The sequence below is a fragment of the Musca vetustissima genome, unplaced genomic scaffold (genome assembly GCF_032173495.1).
Source record: "Musca vetustissima isolate MV318-11 ecotype Yass unplaced genomic scaffold, APGP_CSIRO_Mvet_v1 utg21362, whole genome shotgun sequence".
In the NCBI taxonomy this organism is placed as follows: Eukaryota; Metazoa; Arthropoda; class Insecta; order Diptera; family Muscidae; genus Musca; species Musca vetustissima.
The window spans coordinates 238,569-259,731 of record NW_026879706.1 but is presented as its reverse complement, the minus strand read 5'-3'; the positions used below and the strand labels follow the sequence as shown (position 1 = coordinate 259,731).

Genomic DNA, 21,163 nt, shown 5'->3' with positions numbered 1-21,163 from the left:
TTATTAACGATTAAATTTTAAGGGCCAACTGAGGCGTGGATTTATTTCAATAGAATATTTTTCAAGGGCCAACTGACCCCTTTTTATTTAAAGAATATTTTTCAAGGGCCAACTTGGCGTGGTTTATCTCTCTTTTTCAAGGGCCAACTGAATTTATTGAATTTCCTCTTAGGCAACAAATTTACATGTATTATTAATTTGTTGTGAATATTTGTATATGTGTGTATGTGTTTGTCTGTTGTCAGTGAACATTTTTCAAGGGCCAACTGAGGCTCTGGATTTATTAAAGAATATTTTTCAAGGGCCAAAATAGGCGGGGATTTATTAAAGAATATTTTTCAAGGGCCAACTGAGGCGTGGATGTATTAAAGAATATTTTTCAAGGGCCAACTGAGGCGTGGATTTATTAAAGGATTTATTTTATAATATTTTTCAAGGGCCAACTGAGGCGTGGATTTATTAAAGAATATTTTTCAAGGGCCAAATTTGTTTTGGATTTATTAAAGAATATTTTTCAAGGGCCAACTGACGGTCTGGATTTATTAAAGAATATTTTTCAAGGGCCAACTGAGGCGTGGATTTATTAAAGAATATTTTTCAAGGGCCAACTGATATGGTCGTGGATTTATTAAAGTAGTTTGTAAGGTTGTTTGGCTGTGTTTGCATAACAGGTTGTGTTGTGTTAAGGGCCATAGTGGTTGTTGGATTTATTAAAGAATATTTTTCAAGGGCCAACTGAGGCGTGGATTTATTAAAGAATATTTTTCAAGGGCCAACTGAGGCGTGGATTTATTAAAAAATATTTTTCAAGGGCCAACTGAGGCGTGGATTTATTAAAGAATATTTTTCAAGGGCCAACTGAGGCGTGGATTTATTAAAGAATATTTTTAAAGGGCCAACTGAGGCGTGGATTTATTAAAGAATATTTTTCAAGGGCCAACTGAGGCGTGGATTTATTAAAGAAAATTTTTAAAGGGCCAACTGAGGCGTGGATTTAAAAAAATAAAAATAATTAAAAAAATAATTTAATAAATAAAAAAATTCGAGGAAATATTAAAGAAAATTTTTCAAGGGCCAACTGAGGCGTGGATTTATTAAAGAATATTTTTCAAGGGCCAACTGAGGCGTGGATTTATTAAAAAATATTTTTCAAGGGCCAACTGAGGCGTGGATTTATTAAAAAATATTTTTCAAGGGCCAACTGAGGCGTGGATTTATCAAGGCCTGGATTTATTAAAGAATATTTTTCAAGGGCCAACTGAGGCCTGGATTTATTAAAGAATATTTTTCAAGGGCCAACTGAGGCCTGGATTTATTAAAAACACTTTGTCAGGACTCTATAGAGGCCTGGATTTATTAAAAACACTTTGTCAGGGCTCTATAGAGGCCTGAAATTATTAAAAATGTTTTCTCAGGGCTCTATAGAGGCCTGGATTTATTAAAAACACTTTGTCAGGGCTCTATAGAGGCCTAGATTTATTAAAAGTGTTTTGTCAGGGCTCTATAGAGGCCTGGATTAATTAAAAATATTTTGTCAGGGCTGTACAGAGACCTGGATTTATCTGGGCTCTATAGAGGCCTGGATTTGTCAGGGCTCTATAGAGACCAGGATTTATTAAAAATACTTTGTCAGGGCTCTATAGAGGCCTGGATTTATTAAAAATATTATGTCAGGGCTCCAAAAGAAGCCTGGATTTATTAAAAATGAATTTTCAAGGCTCCAACAGAGGGGTGGATTTATTAAAATTTTTTTAAAATATTTTTTTTTCAATATTTTTTAAAATATTTTTTCAATACTTTAGTTAATTAAAAATTCCTCTTCTTCTTTTTTCCAGAAAATCTCCTGCAGAACAGCTACAGCAATGGCAGCATTAGTGGTAGTACAACAGGCAGTGAAACGGGTGGTGGAACAAATTCCAGCAACCATATCGAACAAGATGATCCGGGGGATGGTTTGGGTCCGCTGCCACCCAAATGGGAGACGGCCTACACAGAAAGAGGAGAACTATATTTTATAGAGTAAGTTCACCCCACAACAACAACTACAACAAATTGTAAAGCCTTTTCTAATTTTCCTCTTTTTCTGTTCTTCCCCTTTAGTCACAATACCGGCACTTCACATTGGCTGGATCCCCGATTATCGAAATTCCAAAAGAAATCTCTGGAAGAATGTACGGAAGGTGAACTGCCCTATGGTTGGGAGAAAATAGAAGATTCGCTATATGGCACCTATTACATAGATCATGTTAATCGGAAGACACAATATGAAAATCCCGTCTTGGAGGCGAAGCGACGGGCAGCAGAACAAAAACAAAATCAACAACAACAGCAGCAGCATCAACAGGCGGCGGCACAGGCCCAAGCTCAACATCAACAACAGCAGCATCAGCAGCAACAACAACAACATCAATTACAACGTCCCCAAACCCCTTCCTCGTCGAGTGTTTTAAATGGCACGGGTGCTAGTATTGGCCTGAGTTCCGTATCCTCCGCATCCACTCTGTCCACCGTGGATATATCACAACGTGCTATGCAACCACCACCACCGATGGCCCAAGAACCACCCAACCACAAAGGAATGTTACCTTACAAATTTACCCGAAATCCAGCGGAGATGCAGGGTATGCGAATAACCACAACGTTGTTAAAATCGGCCCGTGGCTTAGGCATAACTATTGTCGGTGGTGACGGTGATGGTGTCGAGGAATTTCTACAAATCAAATCCATTGTACCCAATGGTCCAGCATGGCTCGATGGCCAACTGCAAATGGGTGATGTCCTGGTCTATGTCAATGATACCTGTGTTTTGGGTTTTAGTCATCATGAAATGGTGAGTTTGGACAGGTAGTGAGAGATGATCTCTGGAACTTCTTTGAATTTTGAACTACATTATAAGGTATAGAAAATATTCCGTTTGCAATACCTCGAAAGGCCCATCGGAGATCCCATTAAGTGTCATGTATATACTTGATCGAAAAAATTCGCTCTCCTGTCTTTTAAAATCCCGTTAGAGATCGCAAATATTTTAGATAGAGCTTTGAAATTTTACACATAATTTACTGCTACGTCTAGGATGTTTGGTATGGAAAATCAGAAATATTGGACCATATTTTGGTGTAGGCCCCATAAAGCGGTAGCTGTCCATTCTCGATATTTTGAAGGTTTTAACTGAATTTTCCCATCCGAAAGGGGATTGTAATTTTGCTTTTCAGGTTATTTGCAGACAATTTTCAATATAGTCCATTTTTGAACTATGTCCCTATTTTAGGGTCCCGAACCATTTTCGGAATTTTAGATTTTAGCCATATTTCTAAAAGAAATCACTGTAATTTGGAAATTCAGGAGGTTCTTGATGGGTAAAAAACTCCTTTGCCAAAAATTGGCAGTACAGGTCAATTTTTTAAAATACCCCATATAAGGGTCCCGTCCAATTATAAGTATTTGATGATCATAGGCGAATTTTCCTCACCACTGAGGCTGTGATTTGTCATTTCAGGCTATTGGTTGGTGAAAAACTTCTATTCCGAAAATACCTAAAATCGAACCAACCGATTTTAGGTATTTTAATGGTCGTAGGCGAATTTTCCCAACCACTGAGGCTATGATTTCAGGTTCTTGGTTTGTGAAAAACTTATTTTTCGAAAAGTTCGGAACCTTTCGAACCAACCGATTTTAGGTATTTTGGTGGCATTAGCGGATTTTCCAATCAAAATGGATGTACATTTTAAATTTCGGCTTTTGGGAGGGTAAAAAACGTATTCACAGAAAATTTTCGGAACAGGTCCAAGTTTTATCATATCCCGCATTTCATGTTCCCACCTCTTTTGTATTATTTGGATGATCCTAAGCAAATTTTTGAAACGAAGTGGCTGCAATTTAACATTCCGTGGCCTTGGTCGGTAAAAAACTTCCTGTCAGAAAAGTTCGGAACCTTTAGAACCGACCAATTTTTAGTATTTTGAAGGTTCTAGGTTCATTTCTCCAACCGAAGTGGGCTGTAATTTGGCATTGGGAGGTCTTGAAAAACTTCTTCGTAGAAAAATGTCGGCATAGGTCCAAGTTTTACACAACCGCAATTTAAAGGTCCCGTCTCAATTTAATTATTTGGATGGTTCTAGAGTATTTTTTTCATCCGAAGTGGTTGTGATTTAGCCGAATTTTCCAACCTGTGTATCTGTAACTTCGTATTCCATTTTCTCAGATATTCCGAAAAATTTTAGGTATTTTGTATGTTCTGTTAATGATGGAGGTTATAATAAGTTCGTCCCTGCCAATCTTAACATGGGTTTAACTAGTTTTAATTCCTTTTTCTTCTTCCTTTTAGGTCAACATCTTCCAATCTATTATGGTCGGTGATACGGTCACCTTGGAGGTTTGCCGCGGTTATCCTCTGCCATTTGACCCCAATGACCCGAACACGGAGGTGGTGACGACCATTGCCGTCGATGGTCTGAGTAATGAACCGGAAAAACAACGACGCATGCTAATGGATCTGAATATGGATGGGAATTATAACTTCTTGGATATATCGGCGGCAAGCAGTAATGGAGGTGGTGGTCCTGGAAATAAACACAATCTAAGTTCAAGCAGTGGTAGTGGTAGTGCCGGTGGCACTTTGGATAACAGCGGATTTATTCTGATGAAAAAACCCGAGGTCCATACATTCTCGATTATCAAAGGAGCCATGGGTTTCGGCTTCACCATTGCCGATTCTTCATATGGTCAGAAAGTGAAAAAGATTTTGGATCGTTCGTGTTGTCGTGAGCTGCAGGAAGGGGATATCCTGCTGGAAATTAATGAACATATGGTGCGGAATAAGTCACATCAAGATGTGGTGCAAATTCTGAAGGAATGTTCGAAAACCGAACCGACAATTGTAAAAATACAACGGCCGATAAATTCGGTGAGCGCCACTTCGCCCAGTAGCAATGCGAACAATGTTTCGAAGTTGCGAAAGAATTTCCTTGGAGGCACTACGAGTATTGGCAATAATGCTCTGTTCCGTAGTAAAACCCCCACGGCGGATTTATATAGTACCATGCAAAAGGAAATATTGCCAATACGACCGAAGACTCCTCTGGTCGATACACGAAGGGCCCGGGTAAAGACACCCAATATGGAACTGAATGAAGATAATGAAGTGGCGGAGGTGAATAATAAATCGCAGGACAATGACTCCTTGGAGAGTTCTTTGGCTGAAAGTAAATCTCATCTAAATGAGGGTAGTAAATCGCAGAATTCCCTCTCCGAACTGGATGCCATTAATCATGATATACCACCCTTTATGGACCCCTATCCGAAAATGGTAACCAGCCTGAGTGAGCGTTTGGCCAGCGTAACCATGCAAAACGATAATGGTTTGCAGCAGGTGCAACAACAGCATGGTCACGGCCATGGTTTGGGAGGTGGTATGGCACCTCCAACGGGCTACCTGCGAACCACTGCCTCCGGTGTGGCCAATTATGAAAACCAAAGCGATTATGTTAGTGGTGGTAGTGGCAACTATAGCTCGATTTATGGCCTCTCACAAATGCCACCCACCATGAGCCCACTGAGTGGGGCTTTATATGGTCCTTCGGCGGGAATTTCACCAGGTGGTGGGGGTGGTTTATTAGCCCCTGGTTCCAACAATTATCACCATCATCATGAATCCTGTTTCTGCTACGAGTGTCAGGATTTTCGCAGTGGACGCCTCCAGCAATTACATTCCTCGGCCCAACAACCCTCACCGCGTAGCTATTATCCACCCACAAACTACGTGGGACAACAAGGTATGCCGCCGCCCAGTCAATATTCTCCCGCCTCCTCAGCCAGTCTCCAAGCCGCCCACATACAAAATGAACGTATGCAGAAGCGAGTAAATGAGCTGTTAAATGATCGAAGGCGGGTGGGTTTCTCACCGCTGGAGCATCAACATCATCATCCACATAATACAGGAGTGGGTGTGGCGACGAGTTATTCTCCCTCAGCACAGCCTCATTCGACAGTCTCCAACATGATGATGACGGGACATCATAATCAACAACATAATAATTGGGGAAACAGCAATCCGACGGGTTATAATCCATCGGAGTTTAACCCGCAACATCACAATGGTGGTGGTGGCGGCTATCCCATATCATCGGATATTATAGATGGTTCAGGGGAACAATGTGTCCTCTCTGAAGTCACATTGCAACGTCAAGCATTGGGTTTTGGTTTTAGAATTGTTGGTGGCACCGAAGAAGGTTCCCAAGTGACCGTGGGCCACATTGTACCTGGCGGAGCGGCCGATAATGATCATCGCATAACAACAGGGGATGAGATCCTGAGCATTGATGGTATTAATGTGGTAAGTGGAGGATAATTGTCCCCCAAAAGAAAAACCGATTCTAAATTTCAGGGTTCCTCTTTTGACACTTTTCGAAATTTTGACCCCCCTTCACGTTTTCTTTTCAATCAGGCCAAACGATATTGAATGGATAAAATCGAAATTGTAAAAATTGGATATTTGGCATAACTAAAATTAATAATAATTTAAAAAATCGGATATTGGATAAGGAATATAAGGTGTGGATAAAATTCAAAAACTTTGGATAAAAAAAATAAAGGTGTGGATATTTTTTTTTTTTAATTTTTGGAATTATTCTAAATTAATCAATAATTTTGCATCAATTTTGAATACGTTGGTTAAAATTTTCAAAACTAACGGATAATATTTTAACAACAACTAAATGTTGCGGATAACAAATAAAATATTAACATAAATGATGCGGATAAAAATTTGGATAAAAAAATCGGTCACCACGAAGCTGTGGATAACATTTTAAAAACAAAAATTGGGCTGGGATAAAAATTCAACAGGTTATTGAGGTGCGATAATGCCCTAAACGGTTAATTTTAGATGCGGATTATATTCTAAATTCATATTTTTCGGCGTGGATAATATCCTGAGTGATTATTTGAGATGCTGATAAAATATTATAGACGCGGATAATATTCCGAGTGATTATTTTAGGTGCGGATAAAATATTATAGACGCGGATAATATTCTAAATACGTATTTTAGGTGCGGATAATATTCTGAGTGATTATTTTAGATGCGGATAAAATGTTATAGACGCGGATAATATTCTAAGTAATTATTTTAGGTGCGGATAAAATATTATAGACGCGGATAATATTCTAAATTCATATTTTAGGTGCGGATAATATTCTGAGTGATTATTTTAGGTGCGGATAAAATATTATAGACGCGGATAATATTCTAAATTCATATTTAATGTGCGGATATTATTGTGATTATTTTAGGTGCGGATGACATATTTCAGACGCGGATAATATTCTAAATACGTTTTTTAGGTGCGGATAATATTCTGAGTGATTATTTTAGGTGCGGATAAAATATTATAGACGCGGATAATATTCTAAGTGATTATTTTAGGTGCGGATAATATTATAAATCCATATTTTAGGTTCGGATAATATTCTGAGTGATTAGTTTAGATGCGTATAAAATATTATAGAGGTGGATAATATTCTAAATTCATATTTTTAGGCGCGGATAATATTCTGAGTGATCATTTTAGGTGCGGATAAAATATTATTGGCGTGAATAATATTCTATATTAAAATTTTAGTCGTGGATAAAATATTATTGGCGCGTATAATATTCTGAACGGATTTTTTAGGTGCGGATAAAATATTCTTGGTTCGGATAATATTCTAATTGGTAATTTTTCGGCACGGATAAAATACTACAGACATGGATAATATTCTAAACGGATTTTTTAAGTGCGGATAAATTATTGTAGCCTTGGATAATGCTCTAAGCAATAATTTTCTGCGCGGATAAAATAATATATATGCGTGGATAATATTCTAAATGAATTATTTTTCATCACGGATAAACTATTTTAAGACAGGATAATATTGAACATTTGAATTGCGGATACAATTTTACAGAAAAGGATAATATGCTTAAGGTCAATCTTAGGAGCGGTTAATATTATAATCGTTTATTTCAGACGCGGATAAAAATCAAAACCCCCCTAGGATAGTAGTATAATCTCTAATTTATGTTCGGATAATATCTACCTAACCCCACCTTTTTTCTTATAGATTTAAATCCTTTCCTTGCTAAAAGAACCGATGAATATTTGTCTTCAGACCCATACTAAAGGGGATGTGGTCCCTTTACAATACGAAAAAAACAAATTGATTCTTTTTTTCCATGATCTGCAAAGGTCAAATTTTTGCCTTCAGTTCCATACAGTTTAATACAAGGGCAGTTCGGAAAGTTCTTAGCCTAGCACAAAAAGCGCTATATAAACAGAAAAAAGTTAAGTGTTTTGGAAACTTCCATATCTGTTATGAACACATGTTAAATTTTGTTTCGATCTGGCAACCCCTTTTTATAAAAACAGGTGTTCAAAAAAGACGCATCCGCAATTTTTTTACAATGAAATTCAACATAACCTTTTTCTTCCTTTTTATTCTACTCCCAACAGGGATTATTTTTTATGCTCTTAAAATTCAATCTAACCTCACTTTTTTCTTGGGGAACCAATTTTTTCTCGCAACATTTGATTCCAGTTCCATAGGGAAACTTTTTATAATGATTTTTAAATTCAACCTAACCCTCAAATGAATGTTATTTTTTAACAGATCCGAAGGAATTTAGATTTTCAGTGTCAAAGGGAATATTTTGTTATACATTTTAAAATTCAATCTAACCTCACTTTTTAAATGACTGTTCTTTTCTCTAACATAACCGATTAAATTTAAATTCTAGTCCCAAAGGTACAATTTTTTAATACATTTTATAATTCAATCTAACCTCATTTTTTCAACTTAATCCTCAAATGAATGTTCTTTTGTCTAACAGAACCGATGGAATTTAAATTCCAGTCCAAAAGGACTAATTTTCACATTTTTTAAATTCAACCTAACCCCATTTTTGTATTTCTGAAACAATTTTTTTTCCTAACAGAATCTATGAAATTGAAATTTCAATCCCAAAGGGACAAATGTTCAATAGATTTTAAAATTCAACCTAACCCAATTTGTATTCTCCTTGAACCAAAAATTAATTTTCTTTCCCCCTAAATTTCAGGTTAATGCCTCACATCACAAGGTGGTCTCTCTAATGGGTGAGGCAGCATTACGTGGTCAGGTGACAATGATTTTGCGGAGACGGACGGGCCATAATAGGCCGCCACCAATGCAACAGCAACAACAAACCCCTCTTCATCAACACTCAGTGCCCTCCCACCATCAAATGCCAATGATGTTTCAACAGCCCCTAATGCAAGATTATCCTCCCCCGAGCCATCAGCAGCAGCAGCCACATCCACAACAACTCCAGCAACACCAAATGCCGCTACATTTACGAAATCACTCCGGGGGAGTGACATCGACGGGTGCTCCATTACGTTATCCCTATGATGTGATTGTGACTCGACACGAAAATGAGGGCTTCGGTTTTGTGATTATATCATCGTCCAATCAATATTATGGGTCGACGATAGGTAAGTGGATTTTGGAATTTTTGGAGAATTTTTATTTATTTCTTCTTTTTTTGTTTTCTTTAGGCAAACTAATACCCGGCAGCCCTGCCGATCGTTGTGGTGAGCTAAAGGTTGGCGATCGCATAATAGCCGTTAATCGCATTGACATTGCCGGCATGTCCCATGGCGATGTGGTAAATCTAATCAAAGAATCTGGTCTACATGTACGCCTGACAATTGGCTGCCCAAAGGAGGGGGCAATCATTAATGCCGCACCCACAATGCCAGCTGGTAGCAATACCACCAGCATGCCTGGTGGTTTGCTAATAAATTCCGCCCAAGCTTCACCGGGTCAGGTGTCACAAACACCACCAGGTGGTGCTCCAACATTACAATTGTCCGCCACCAATAATGACAACAATATTACACCCTATTTTGAAAGACCGTTACTAAGTGCTGGATCCAATAATGGTTCGACGGCATCTTCAACGACCCATATGTCATCAGCAGCTCAACAGTCACCAATTACCACTCTGCCACCACAATTATGACTCTGAGAATTACGAATAAAACTCTTAAAGAGTTTTCTTTAGTAATAGGTCCAAGGAAATCAATCCCCCCTCCAAAAAAATAAAACCCACCAAATCCGCCCTCGAGACCCTTACCTTAGCATTGATGTTTGAAAGCAGAGGGGTTAGATAGAGGGGTCTATGATTCGAAACGAGTCTTACTCGACCAATGTCTAAATGTCGGTCCAACAAGCCTCGTCATCGGCCCCACCCCTAAAAATTATTCCAATATTTGTTTTAATTTTTTTTATAATGCACAATGTTTAAATTTTTTGTATATAGACTATAAGAATTGTTATAAAAACTGTTATAAAATATTATTAAGGATTTAAAAATACAACAACAACAAAACATTTGCCACACATACGAGGGCTGTTCGGAAAGTTCTTAGCCTAGCACAAAAAGCGTGGTATAAACAGAAAAAATTGAAGTGTTTCGGAAACTTCCATCTCTGGTTATGAACACATGTTAACAGAAACAGGTATTCAAAAAAGAAACGCCAGTTCGTCCTCGGACGGCTCACAAGAAAGACGTGACCTAAAAAAGTTTAAATGAGTATTATACGCCCACGGGCTTAAAAATAGATTTTTACAAAATGGCGGTTGTTAAGCGTTCGCTTAACTAACACGTGTGTTTTCAAATACGGATAACCTATAAAGTCCGAGTCGTTCAACAGAATCCAAACAGCTGGGCATGTAATTTTTAGATTTCGTAAACAAGAAGATGCTTCCCGCAACTATGTGACTCCTTCACAGTAGAAGAGTTCACTGATACACAAGGCTTAGAAAGTCTGAACATTGTGGTCAAATTCTTAAAGAAGATCGAAGTCAACCTGTAAAACACAAACCACCATCTATGGATAAAGTCAAATTCGTAGCTTAAGCTACATATGGATACATGGCTCTGAACATTCTAACACCAAATAGGACGTGAGCCAAGGAGGAGAGGAGTTAATTGAAAAAAAAAGAAACGCATCCGTCTATTTCCCTATTTTTATACCCTTCACAGGGATTATGTCTTTGTGCATATGTTTGTAACAGGCAAAAAGAATTGAGATAGACCCATGGTTTTGAGAATATGCATGGAATCACCTTCTGAGTCGATTTATGCATGTCCTTCCATCTGTCCATCTGTAGATGTTAAATTTAAACAAAGTACAGGTCGCATTTATGATCCGATTTGGATGAAATTTGGCACAGGTCACTTATTTGGCCCAATGACGAACCTTATTGAAATTGAAGAAAAACAGGTCAGATTAAGATATAGCTCCCATATATATTTTCGTCCGATTTAAGGTAAATGGAGCAGCAATGTCGCTATATAACATTCGATTTACACGAAATTTGACATAGGGTACTGAATTAGATCGAGAAGGATATGTGCTAAGTTTCGTGAAAATCGATTTAGATATAGCTCCCATATATAGTTTCGTCCGATTTTATTTCAATGGTGCACCAAAGTCCCTATATATCTTTCGATTTACACGAAATTTGGCATAGGGTACTGAATTGGGTCCAGAATGATGTGTGCTAAGTTTCGTAAAAATCGGTTCAGTTTTATATATAGCTCCCGTATATAATTATGACCGATTTTATGAAAATGGCGCACCAAAGTCCCTATATAACTTTCGAATTGAACGAAATTTTGCATAGTGTACTGTATTGAGTCTTGAATGACGTTAATTTTTTAATCCAGTCTCAAAAGTAGATAATTTTTTTTATAAATTCTTAAAATTCAAAATCAACATAACCCTACTTTTTTGTTAAGAATTTAAATTTGTGGAACCAATTTTTTTCTGGCAACATTTGACTTCAGTTCTAAAGGGAACAAAACACTTAACTTTTTTCTGTTTATACTGCACTTTTTGTGTGCTAGGCCAAGAACTTTCCGAACTGCCCTCGTAACTTACATATATACATAGATAGACCTTTATTTCCCTTATCCAAAGACTGATGACTCTTATAATTATTTTTAAATGTATTTTTTTTGTTTGTTTATTTTGACACGAATATTATTATGACCTTCAGAAAAAGCCTATACCATATTATATACACTGTACACATATATATTTATATATACACAAAAATGATACATATCTACTTTTAGATATAAAAATATAAATAAATTTAAATTAAAATTAAGAAAGACAGTAAATTAAAAATAAAAAAATAATATTAAAAACAATAACAAATAAAATATTAAAAGAATAATATTAAAAAATATAAAAATGTAAAAATTAAATTGAAAATAATAAATTACAAAAAATTAATATTCAATATAAAAATAAAAAGAATAATAAATAAATTAAAAAAATCAAATTAAAATTAAAAAAAAAATATTTGTTACTGTAAAATTGAAAACCCCAATAAAAATTCGGGGGAGTTACTACAACGATGCCTATTATGTACCTCTACAATATTGTGGCGAAAAATAAAAAGAGTTACAAAATAGTGGTACAAGCCGTAGAAGTTTTTGCTGTTACTTGGAGTTTGAGCTAGTAACTCTCTCTCTAATTTCTTTAAATTTAAATTTTACAAAAGCAAATATCACACGAACTATTTTACAGCATATCATTAATTATAACTAGGTTAGCTTTAAAGTTAACCTATAATTATAATTGCAAAATAAATAAAAACAATTACAAATCTTGCTTATAGACATTTTATTATTAATTATAATTGAAAATAAATAAAAAATAAAAACCAATAAATAATAATAAAATAAAAACAAATTTGCTTATATATTTTATATGTATATCTTGTTAGTTATTTAATAGTTTATTATTATATATAAAATAAAAATAATTCATTATTATCTTATAAGTGTTATATTTAATAATTTTCTTATACACACTATCTCTCTTTAACACTATATCTCTCTCTCCCAAATTGCCTTGTATATTGTATTGAAAACTATAACGAACGAATGAAAAAATGTTATTACAAACCAATTTTTAAATATATAAATATATTGATTAGTTTTAATTAATATTAATTATTATATTATTACAATTTTACTTATATATACATACACATATGATGTAGTATACACACACAAATCTATATATTTACGAAAAAATAAATTATATAAAATATTTAAAAAAATATATATTAATTTTGAGTGGTGTTGTCTATAACCTTCACAGGGGTAAAGGGTGGGTATTGTGTCTTTAAGCATATTTGTATGTAACAAGCAAAAACAAAAGGAGATAGACCCATGGTTACATTTGAGAATGTGCATAGAAACACTATCTGAGTCGATTTATGGATGTCCTTCCTAACATAATCGATGGAATTTTTTTAGTCCCAAATGGACTATTTTTTAATATATTCATTCATATATAATCTAATCTCACTTTTTCACCCTAACAGAATCGAGGGAATTTAAACTTAAAGGGGACGGAATTTAAATTTCAGACCAAAGGGAAAAATTTTCACTATTTTATAGCCTACACACCTATGTTGTCCGGGGTGTTATAGCTTTGTGCAGCCCCATAAGTTTGTAACGCCGTGAAATATTGGTCCTAGACCCAACTTTTAGTATACCGAACGTCATATCTCGACTTCCTTACTTGTGACAGAACTTTCGTTCCATAAGCCGAGCTTAGAAAAGATTTCCAGACGCGTCGGTCTTTTGCGCAGTTTTTCCAATTTTGAAGACCATGTTCGGCAATGTTGTCTTCGACTTGATCTTTCCATCGTATTCGTGGCCTTTCCCTTCTGCGTGAACCATCAGCTGGTTCGTTTATATATGCCTTCTGGGCTGGGGCATCTTCATCCATTCTCACAACATGACCTAGCCAACGTAGTCGCTGCAGCTCAATACGTCTAACAATGTCGATGTCCGAGAATAGCTGGTGCAACTCATGGTTCATTCGACGGCGATATTCACCGCAGATCGGTCCATAGATCTTTTGGAGAGTTTTTCTCTCAAACACTCCAAGAGCTGCTTCATCTGGTTGCGTAAGTACCCATGCATCAGATCCGTATAACAGCACGGGTAGTATAAGCGTCTTGTAGAGTGTGTGTTTGGTCTGGCGGGAGGTGGCCTTGCTTTTGAGTTGTTTGCTCAGACCATAGCATCGGTTGGCCATCACTATCCTTCTCCGAATTTCAAAACAGATGTCATTCGTTTTATTTATGGCGGTACCAAGGTATATAAAATCTTTGACTACCTCGAAGCTGCAGTTCTCAAGTTCCACAGTTGGTCCGAGTCTACTGGATGTCTTGCGCGTTGATACCATCAGCTTGGTCTTCTCGCCGTTTACTGTCAGACCCAGATTCCTTCTAAATTTGTTCAAATGTTCGACCCATTATGACCATGTCATATCTCGACCAGCTGAGTCGATTTAGACATGTGTGTCCGTCTGTCCATTATAATTTGTAAACACAATACAGGCCACAGTTATGGACCAATCTTCACGAAATTTTGCATGTAGGATGGGTTCTGGACAATGAAGATTCCTATTGTTTTTGGTAAAGATCGGTTAATATTTAGGGGATGAAATGGACCAAAAACTTTATTTTTCGGTTTTTCTGGTCGCTCCAGAGGTTTAAACATCGCGAATTTTTACATGGAGAAGGAGATCGGGACAAAGAATAAGCATGCCTGTTTTGATAAAGATCGGTGAATATTTAGGGGGTCAAATGGACCCTGACTTTTGTGTGAAAAATGACCAAATTTGTATACTATGGCGTACATATATATTTATTCCTGAAGCACATAGACCGGAGAAGTTGATAGTATATCCAAGAGGAGTAGTTGACCTTCAAATTGGTACCAGTTATATTGTCGTATGTACTCGGATGTGGGAGTTACACATAAATATTTACAGGTGCCTACGTACTCAGATAATATTTAACAACCCATTGCCACACTAGAGGATGGAAATATAGCGCTGATCCCTTTTTAATTTTCATGAAGTTCCAGTTATGTTCAAGGACAGCGCCCAGAACTTTCGGTGATGATCAGATTGTAATTATGGGATGAAGTGGACCGAATACTTAATTTGTTTGTTTTTTTTTCGAGTCGATGCCAATAATAGGTTGAACATCACAACACAACCCACGGTGAAGGGAATCTGGACAATTAATTAGAAGGGCTGTACTGAATATGAATGGTAATATTCGGAAAATATGTCAGAGTAAGGAAGAGGTGCTGTTGACCTCTAATCGGGAGCAAATATCAGGAACTATTGCCCAGGCTCGGAATAAACATCCGCCGAAAGTTAGAGTTCCGTGGTAGTTGTGTAGGGTATCGTATGGTCGGCCATGTCCGACTATACTGCTCCGCTCACTGGTTTTCTTCTGCAACCATTTTTTTTTTTTTGGTTCCTAACAGAATCGATGGAAATTTTTAATACCAAAAAAAAAAGGCAAACGATTGTTCAATTTACACGAAATTTGGTAGAGTGCGTTGAATTAAGTCTAGAATGATGTGTGTTAGGTTTTGTTGAAATCGATTCAAATTTAGATACTGCTCCCATATAGAAATTCGACCGATTTGGAGTAAATGTTACACCAAAGAGCCTATGTTTGTTCGATTTACACGAGATTTAGCAGAGTGTATTAAATTGTGGCCAGAACGACGTATCCTGTTCTTGATCGGCCATGTTTCAGAGTCATTTAGTACTGAAATTTTTGAGCAAGGGCCAACAGAAAGGCTTTAAGATTTTTATGAACCAAAAAATTGGCCTACATTAAAAAAATCGAGTTAAATTTTGATGAGAAAAAATTTCCGAACTTCAATTCCCATTTAAAATTTAACAGCCCTCAAAATGGGCAGCACTAAACATTTACTCCTTACAAATACAACTATGCCATCCTTATCCTTATTGACACATCCTCTGGCATAAACAAAGCCATTTGAAGTTTATTTACATACCATCCTCACCACACCACAGCCCACAAAAACACCCACAACAGAAAAACATCAAAATCACAACATCATTCAAGCTTTACAAAATTCAGAGATTTATTTCAAAGCCATGAAAAAAAATATCAGAAATAAAAATACACAATACCATGAGAATTGTCAGTGTAAATAGACTGTAGAAAAGAAATCAAATGAATTTTATTATTATTATTAAACTAAGAAAAGAAAATGCAGAGCAACATTAGCAGGACGAGGACAACTAATGCTACTGCTTCCTTCAACGCCATCGCCATCATCCGCACGGCCACTAATGCTATTTTCGTCCATTGTTGTTGGGGTTTTTATATTGGCTTAATCTTAAAGTGTAAACCGATGAGTGAAAAAACTAAACATTTAAGATCCTGTACCAAATAGTAGAAACATCTCAGACCTTCCGGATCTTTGGAACGATTGACATCGACTAGTGAACCGGTTTTGGAGGTAGTAAATGAGATGTGTTCATCGCCAATGACAATTTCCAATTCCTATAACGAAAAAAAGATACCAATTGAAAATAATTTGCAATAGTTTGTGCTGCTCTACATACCTGACGACCAACACGATCTGGTGGCGGCCAGGGTGAATCATCCTCAGCCATAATCTCTGAATCTAAAATGATACGCTTCAACTCCTCCATAACTGCCTGATGGACAAATGCCTCCTTGCGGATCATGGTATCGTTTTTGTAGTTGGAATTGTTGGCATAGCGTAACTTGCCATCGGGACGAAACTCAAATTCCAAAAACTCGTGGCCAAATTTACCCTTGTGACCGACATAATAACGTAAGTAGAAATCTTCTGTAGACATTGTTGTGTTTGTTTCTTTTGGCTATTCTGAAAATATTAAATAATTTTATTGTAATTTATTATATTTTTTATTGCTAGTTTATTTAATTTTCTTTACTCTGTGGTTTCGCGTTAGTTTTGTGGTGCCGCAAACACAGCACTTTCACAGAAATGTCAAAATTAGGGATAGTAAATCGACTAATTGATTAATCGATTAACACGAGTAATCGACTTTTTTGTGTAGGATGCCAGGGTTGTATACGGAGAGTGCAAAGCGTTGATAAACAAGAGAAAGTGATGCCAAGTTGTGATTGATGGCAGAATGACAACATAGGCAAATGAATTCAATAACGGCGTTTAGCGGCTGGACGTTTTTGTGACGGGAAAATGAAGGATGCATTTTATTGATTTGCGTGGAATATTCTATAAAACCCGAAGAATTTTTAAAGAATATTTTCCCCAAAAATCATAGCATCCCTAAGAGTGAATTTTTAGGGATTATATTTAGAAAAATTGCTGCATCCCTAAGTGTGGATTTTGTAACAATATTTTCCGTTACAAAATCAGTTTTGTAAAGAATAGTTTCCCCAAAAATTATAGTATCACTAAACTTAGATTTTTATAGAATATTTTTCCCAAAAATTATAGCATCCCTAGTCGAGGATTTTTTAAAGAATATTTTCCCCAAAATTTATAGCAATTATAACCGTGGATTTTTTTAAAGGCAATTTTTAGAAAAATGATAGCATCCCTCAGTGTAAATTTTTTAAAAAATATTTTTACAAAAATTATTGCATCTCTAAGTGTTGATTTTAAATGAATATTTTGACAAAAAAATATAGCATCCCTAAGTGTTGATTTTTTAAAGAATATTTCCTCCAAAAATTATAACATCCCTAAGCGTGCATTTTGTAAAGAATAGTTTCCCCAAAAATTATAGTATCCCTAAGCTTAGATTTTTAAAGAATATTTTCCCAAACATTATAGCATCCCTAGTTGACGATTTTTTTAAAGAATATATTCCCCAAAATTTATAGCAATTATAGCCGTGAATTTTTTAAATTACATTTTTAGTAAAATTATAGCATCCCTATGTGTAGATTTTTTAAAGAATATTTTTACAAAAATTATAGCATACCTAAGTGTGCATTTTGTAAAAAATAGTTTCCCCAAAAATTATAGTATCAATAATCTTAGATTTTTAAAGAATATTTTTCCCCAAAATTATAGCATCCCTAGTCAAGGATTTTTTAAAGAATATTTCCCCCAAAATGTATAGCAATTATAACCGTGGATTTTTTAAAGGAAATTTTTAGAAAAATTATAATATCCCTAAGTGTTGATTTTTTACAGAATAATTTTACAAAAATTATAGCATCCCTAAGTGTGCATTTTGTAAAGAATAGTTTCCCCAAAAATTAAAGTAACCCTAAGCCTAGATTTTCAAAGTATATTTTTCCCAAAAATTATAGCAATTATGGCCGTGAATTTTTTAAATGTCAATTTTATAAAAATTGTAGCATCCTTATGTGTTGATTTTTTAAAGGACATTTTTACAAGATTTATAGCATTCCTCTACGTCAGAAATTTTTATTTCCGAATAATTGTCAGAAACAAAACCTTGAAAATTCTGTCACAAAATATTTAAGTTTTCCAAAAAGCTGCTTCAATTATATCCTCTGAAAAATGGTAAATTCTATAATGAAATCGAATTGAATTAATTCATCAGATATTCCTCAATTTCATCCTATAGCCCCACTTGGATGCCATTATAAAAGAAAATGCCAATAATACTGAACGTATTACCCGCAATACCCAAGGTTATGTGGTATCAAACAATAATCATGGTACAATAGCCGTATCCACCTATGATAATACCATATCTATGGGCATAATTAAATTGCTGTGCGGCACTTTGGTGAGTACGGCTCGCAGTGCGGTTCGTGATCTGGATTGTACCAATGATTTGACATTTTTACGAGTGGCCACAAAGAAATGTGAATATTTGATAGCACCCGAAGAAGAATTTACCATTGTGGTGGTGCAATAAAAAATTGTATTTTCCAATTTCACTATAATATTTTTATAAAAATATATATTTTGTACATAAGTTTTTTCTATTTGAAATAATGATCTTTGGCATTTTGTATAACCACCACCGTGATTTTACCATCTGGCACAATGAGAGATTCATTTTTAGTTGTACGTATTCTCAGCATGGTAATTTCATCATCGGGATCGATTTTCTGCAATCCCATAGTTGCCTTATCTCTCAAACTTTCATAGAGACCGGCAAATTGTATAGCTTCGGATTTTTCCATTGTGGTTTTTATGGGATTACCTTTGCTATTTAGGATCATAATATCTTTAATATCGGATTTTTCTTGAATTAAGCGATAGACCTCTTCCACATAGGCAATGGTACGTTTATTCTGTAATTGAAAGAAAATTAGTAAAATTATACATAATTAATAATTATATATTAATTATATACCGGATCCTTTTTATTAGCTGCCATATTTCTCGGAAATTTTTTATTTTCAATTTAAATGTATTAATTTTTTATATATTGTTCTTGTTTGTTATTATGACAACCCAATTGACATGTGGGTCACTGGAACATCCTTGCAAACAAAAAATTAGGAACCATAGCAACAACAAAAATCAACAGGTTTTATGCATTCTTATAATTAATATCGAACATATTATTCTACATAATATATTCATACTTTAATTTTTATATTTTACTTTATATTTTTGTATTTTTCCTTTAAATAATTCACTACAATTGTATTTGTATTATCAACTGTCATAGATTTGAAAGTATAGGACAATAATTACAGCTGGCAATGCCGTTCCATTCCACCCATTCCATTACTTCATGTGTTATCAATTCATAGTGAGTGCCATATCACAGCTTTCTCTTTTTCTCCTTCATTTTCGTGCTGCCAACGTCAACGCAATGGCATAGGGTTCTATAGTCTAAACATGAAATATAGTTAATGATTTTTCGATGTTTCTATAATAAATTTAGTGGATTTTTTTAGAATAATAATTTAAAAAAATTGTTGTTCTTTTATATATTTTGTTTATAGAGATAATATCAGATATCAATCTATCAAGATAAATTGTATATTTTTAAAGATTTTTTTTTTACAAATTTATAGGGTAAATTTTTAAAGAATGTTTTATTTACTTATTTATTTCTTTCAAAAATGCAATTTGAAGCCTCAAAGGCCGATTTTTTAAAAAAATTATACTAATTTTTAGCGTGGAATTTTTATTTTCCTAAAATTTATAATATCAATAAGCTTACATTTTTAATGAATAATTTCCCAACATTTGTAGCACTCCTAAGCGTGGATTTTTATACCCTGCCTGTGGAAAAGCAGACATAGTTGCTTTTCCACAGGCAGATTTTTATTTGGCAAATTTTTTGTTTTCTCTTTTGAAATTTTCGCTTGCTTTTCCATTACCAAATTTTTTTTTGCCAAATTTGCGAATCAAAGTACAAAAGAAAGAAAAAAACGTCAAAAGTGTTTGCATTTTAAAGATTTTTTTTAATATTTTATTTATTTTTTATATAATTTATTATATAAATTGCACATATTAAAAATTAAATTTCACTTGCACAAATTAAAACAACAGGTTTGTAAACAAAAGCCGGCTGTGTGTCAGTAAAGCGAATAGGTTCAAAAGGAAATGTCAACAAAATTGTTTTCAACGAACAGAGCAAAGCAGAATTTGCGTGTACGGCAAATTCTGAACAGGCAAATTTTTGTTTTTCTTCCTCGCACCCCTCTCGCCTACAAACTCAGTATTTGCCAAATAAAAATCTGCCTGTGGAAAAGCAGACTATGTTGTAAGGGTATTAAACGGCATATACATTAGAACTTTTTACCGGGTTTATGAGGATTTATTTGACATATATGCAAAGGAATTGACAATTGAAACCCGCTGGGTTAACGAAATCCGGTTAAATGTAAACGTACTATTATAGCTTTGTGCAGCCCCAAGGGTTTGTAACGCCGAAATATTGGTCCTAGACCCACCTTTAAGTATACCGATCGTCATATCTCGACTAGCTGAGTCGATCTAGGCACGTGTGTCCGTCCGTCTGTCCATTATATTTTGTAAACACGATACAGGCCACATTTATGGACCAATCTTCACCAAATTTTGCATGTAGGATGGGTTCTGGCCAATGAAGACCCCTTTTGTTTTTGGTAAAGATCGGTTAATATTTAGGGGATGAAATGCACCAAAAGCTTTATTTTTGTCTGATTTTCTGGTCGCTCCAATGACCGCAATTACAGCCCGAACATAGCGAATTTTTACATGGAGAAGGGTATCGGTGTAAAGAAAAAACATGTTTGTTTTGATAAAGGTCCCTCAATATTTAGTGGG

The 21,163-nt window shown here is 35.2% G+C and overlaps 3 protein-coding genes and 1 pseudogene across 3 annotated transcripts; 2 read left to right on the top strand and 2 right to left on the bottom strand.

Moving 5' to 3' along the window:
- Nucleotides 1–1,831: 1,831 nt before the first annotated feature.
- LOC133324801 (membrane-associated guanylate kinase, WW and PDZ domain-containing protein 1) lies at nt 1,832–10,039 on the top strand (the record flags this gene model as incomplete). Its single annotated transcript, XM_061533639.1, has 6 exons — nt 1,832–2,019; nt 2,101–2,830; nt 4,325–6,331; nt 9,095–9,272; nt 9,405–9,509; nt 9,573–10,039. Coding segments are annotated over 6 exons (3,675 nt in total), but the record flags the coding sequence as incomplete, so codon positions are not given.
- Nucleotides 10,040–16,272: 6,233 nt separating this feature from the next.
- On the bottom strand, nt 16,273–16,791 carry LOC133324803 (protein mago nashi). The gene is made up of 2 exons (XM_061533640.1): nt 16,518–16,791; nt 16,273–16,455 (listed from the first exon to the last, which is right to left on the bottom strand). Exons 1-2 carry the CDS (start codon nt 16,776–16,778, stop codon nt 16,273–16,275), a joined length of 444 nt encoding a protein of 147 aa, XP_061389624.1. The 5' UTR covers nt 16,779–16,791.
- A 704-nt stretch (nt 16,792–17,495) lies between these two features.
- LOC133324800 (dynein light chain roadblock-type 1-like) lies at nt 17,496–18,820 on the top strand (annotated as a pseudogene).
- Nucleotides 18,821–18,873: 53 nt separating this feature from the next.
- Nucleotides 18,874–19,274, bottom strand: LOC133324799 (dynein light chain roadblock-type 2-like). Its single transcript, XM_061533638.1, has 2 exons — nt 19,251–19,274; nt 18,874–19,188 (listed from the first exon to the last, which is right to left on the bottom strand). Exons 1-2 carry the CDS (start codon nt 19,272–19,274, stop codon nt 18,874–18,876), a joined length of 339 nt encoding a protein of 112 aa, XP_061389622.1.
- Nucleotides 19,275–21,163: the final 1,889 nt, after the last annotated feature.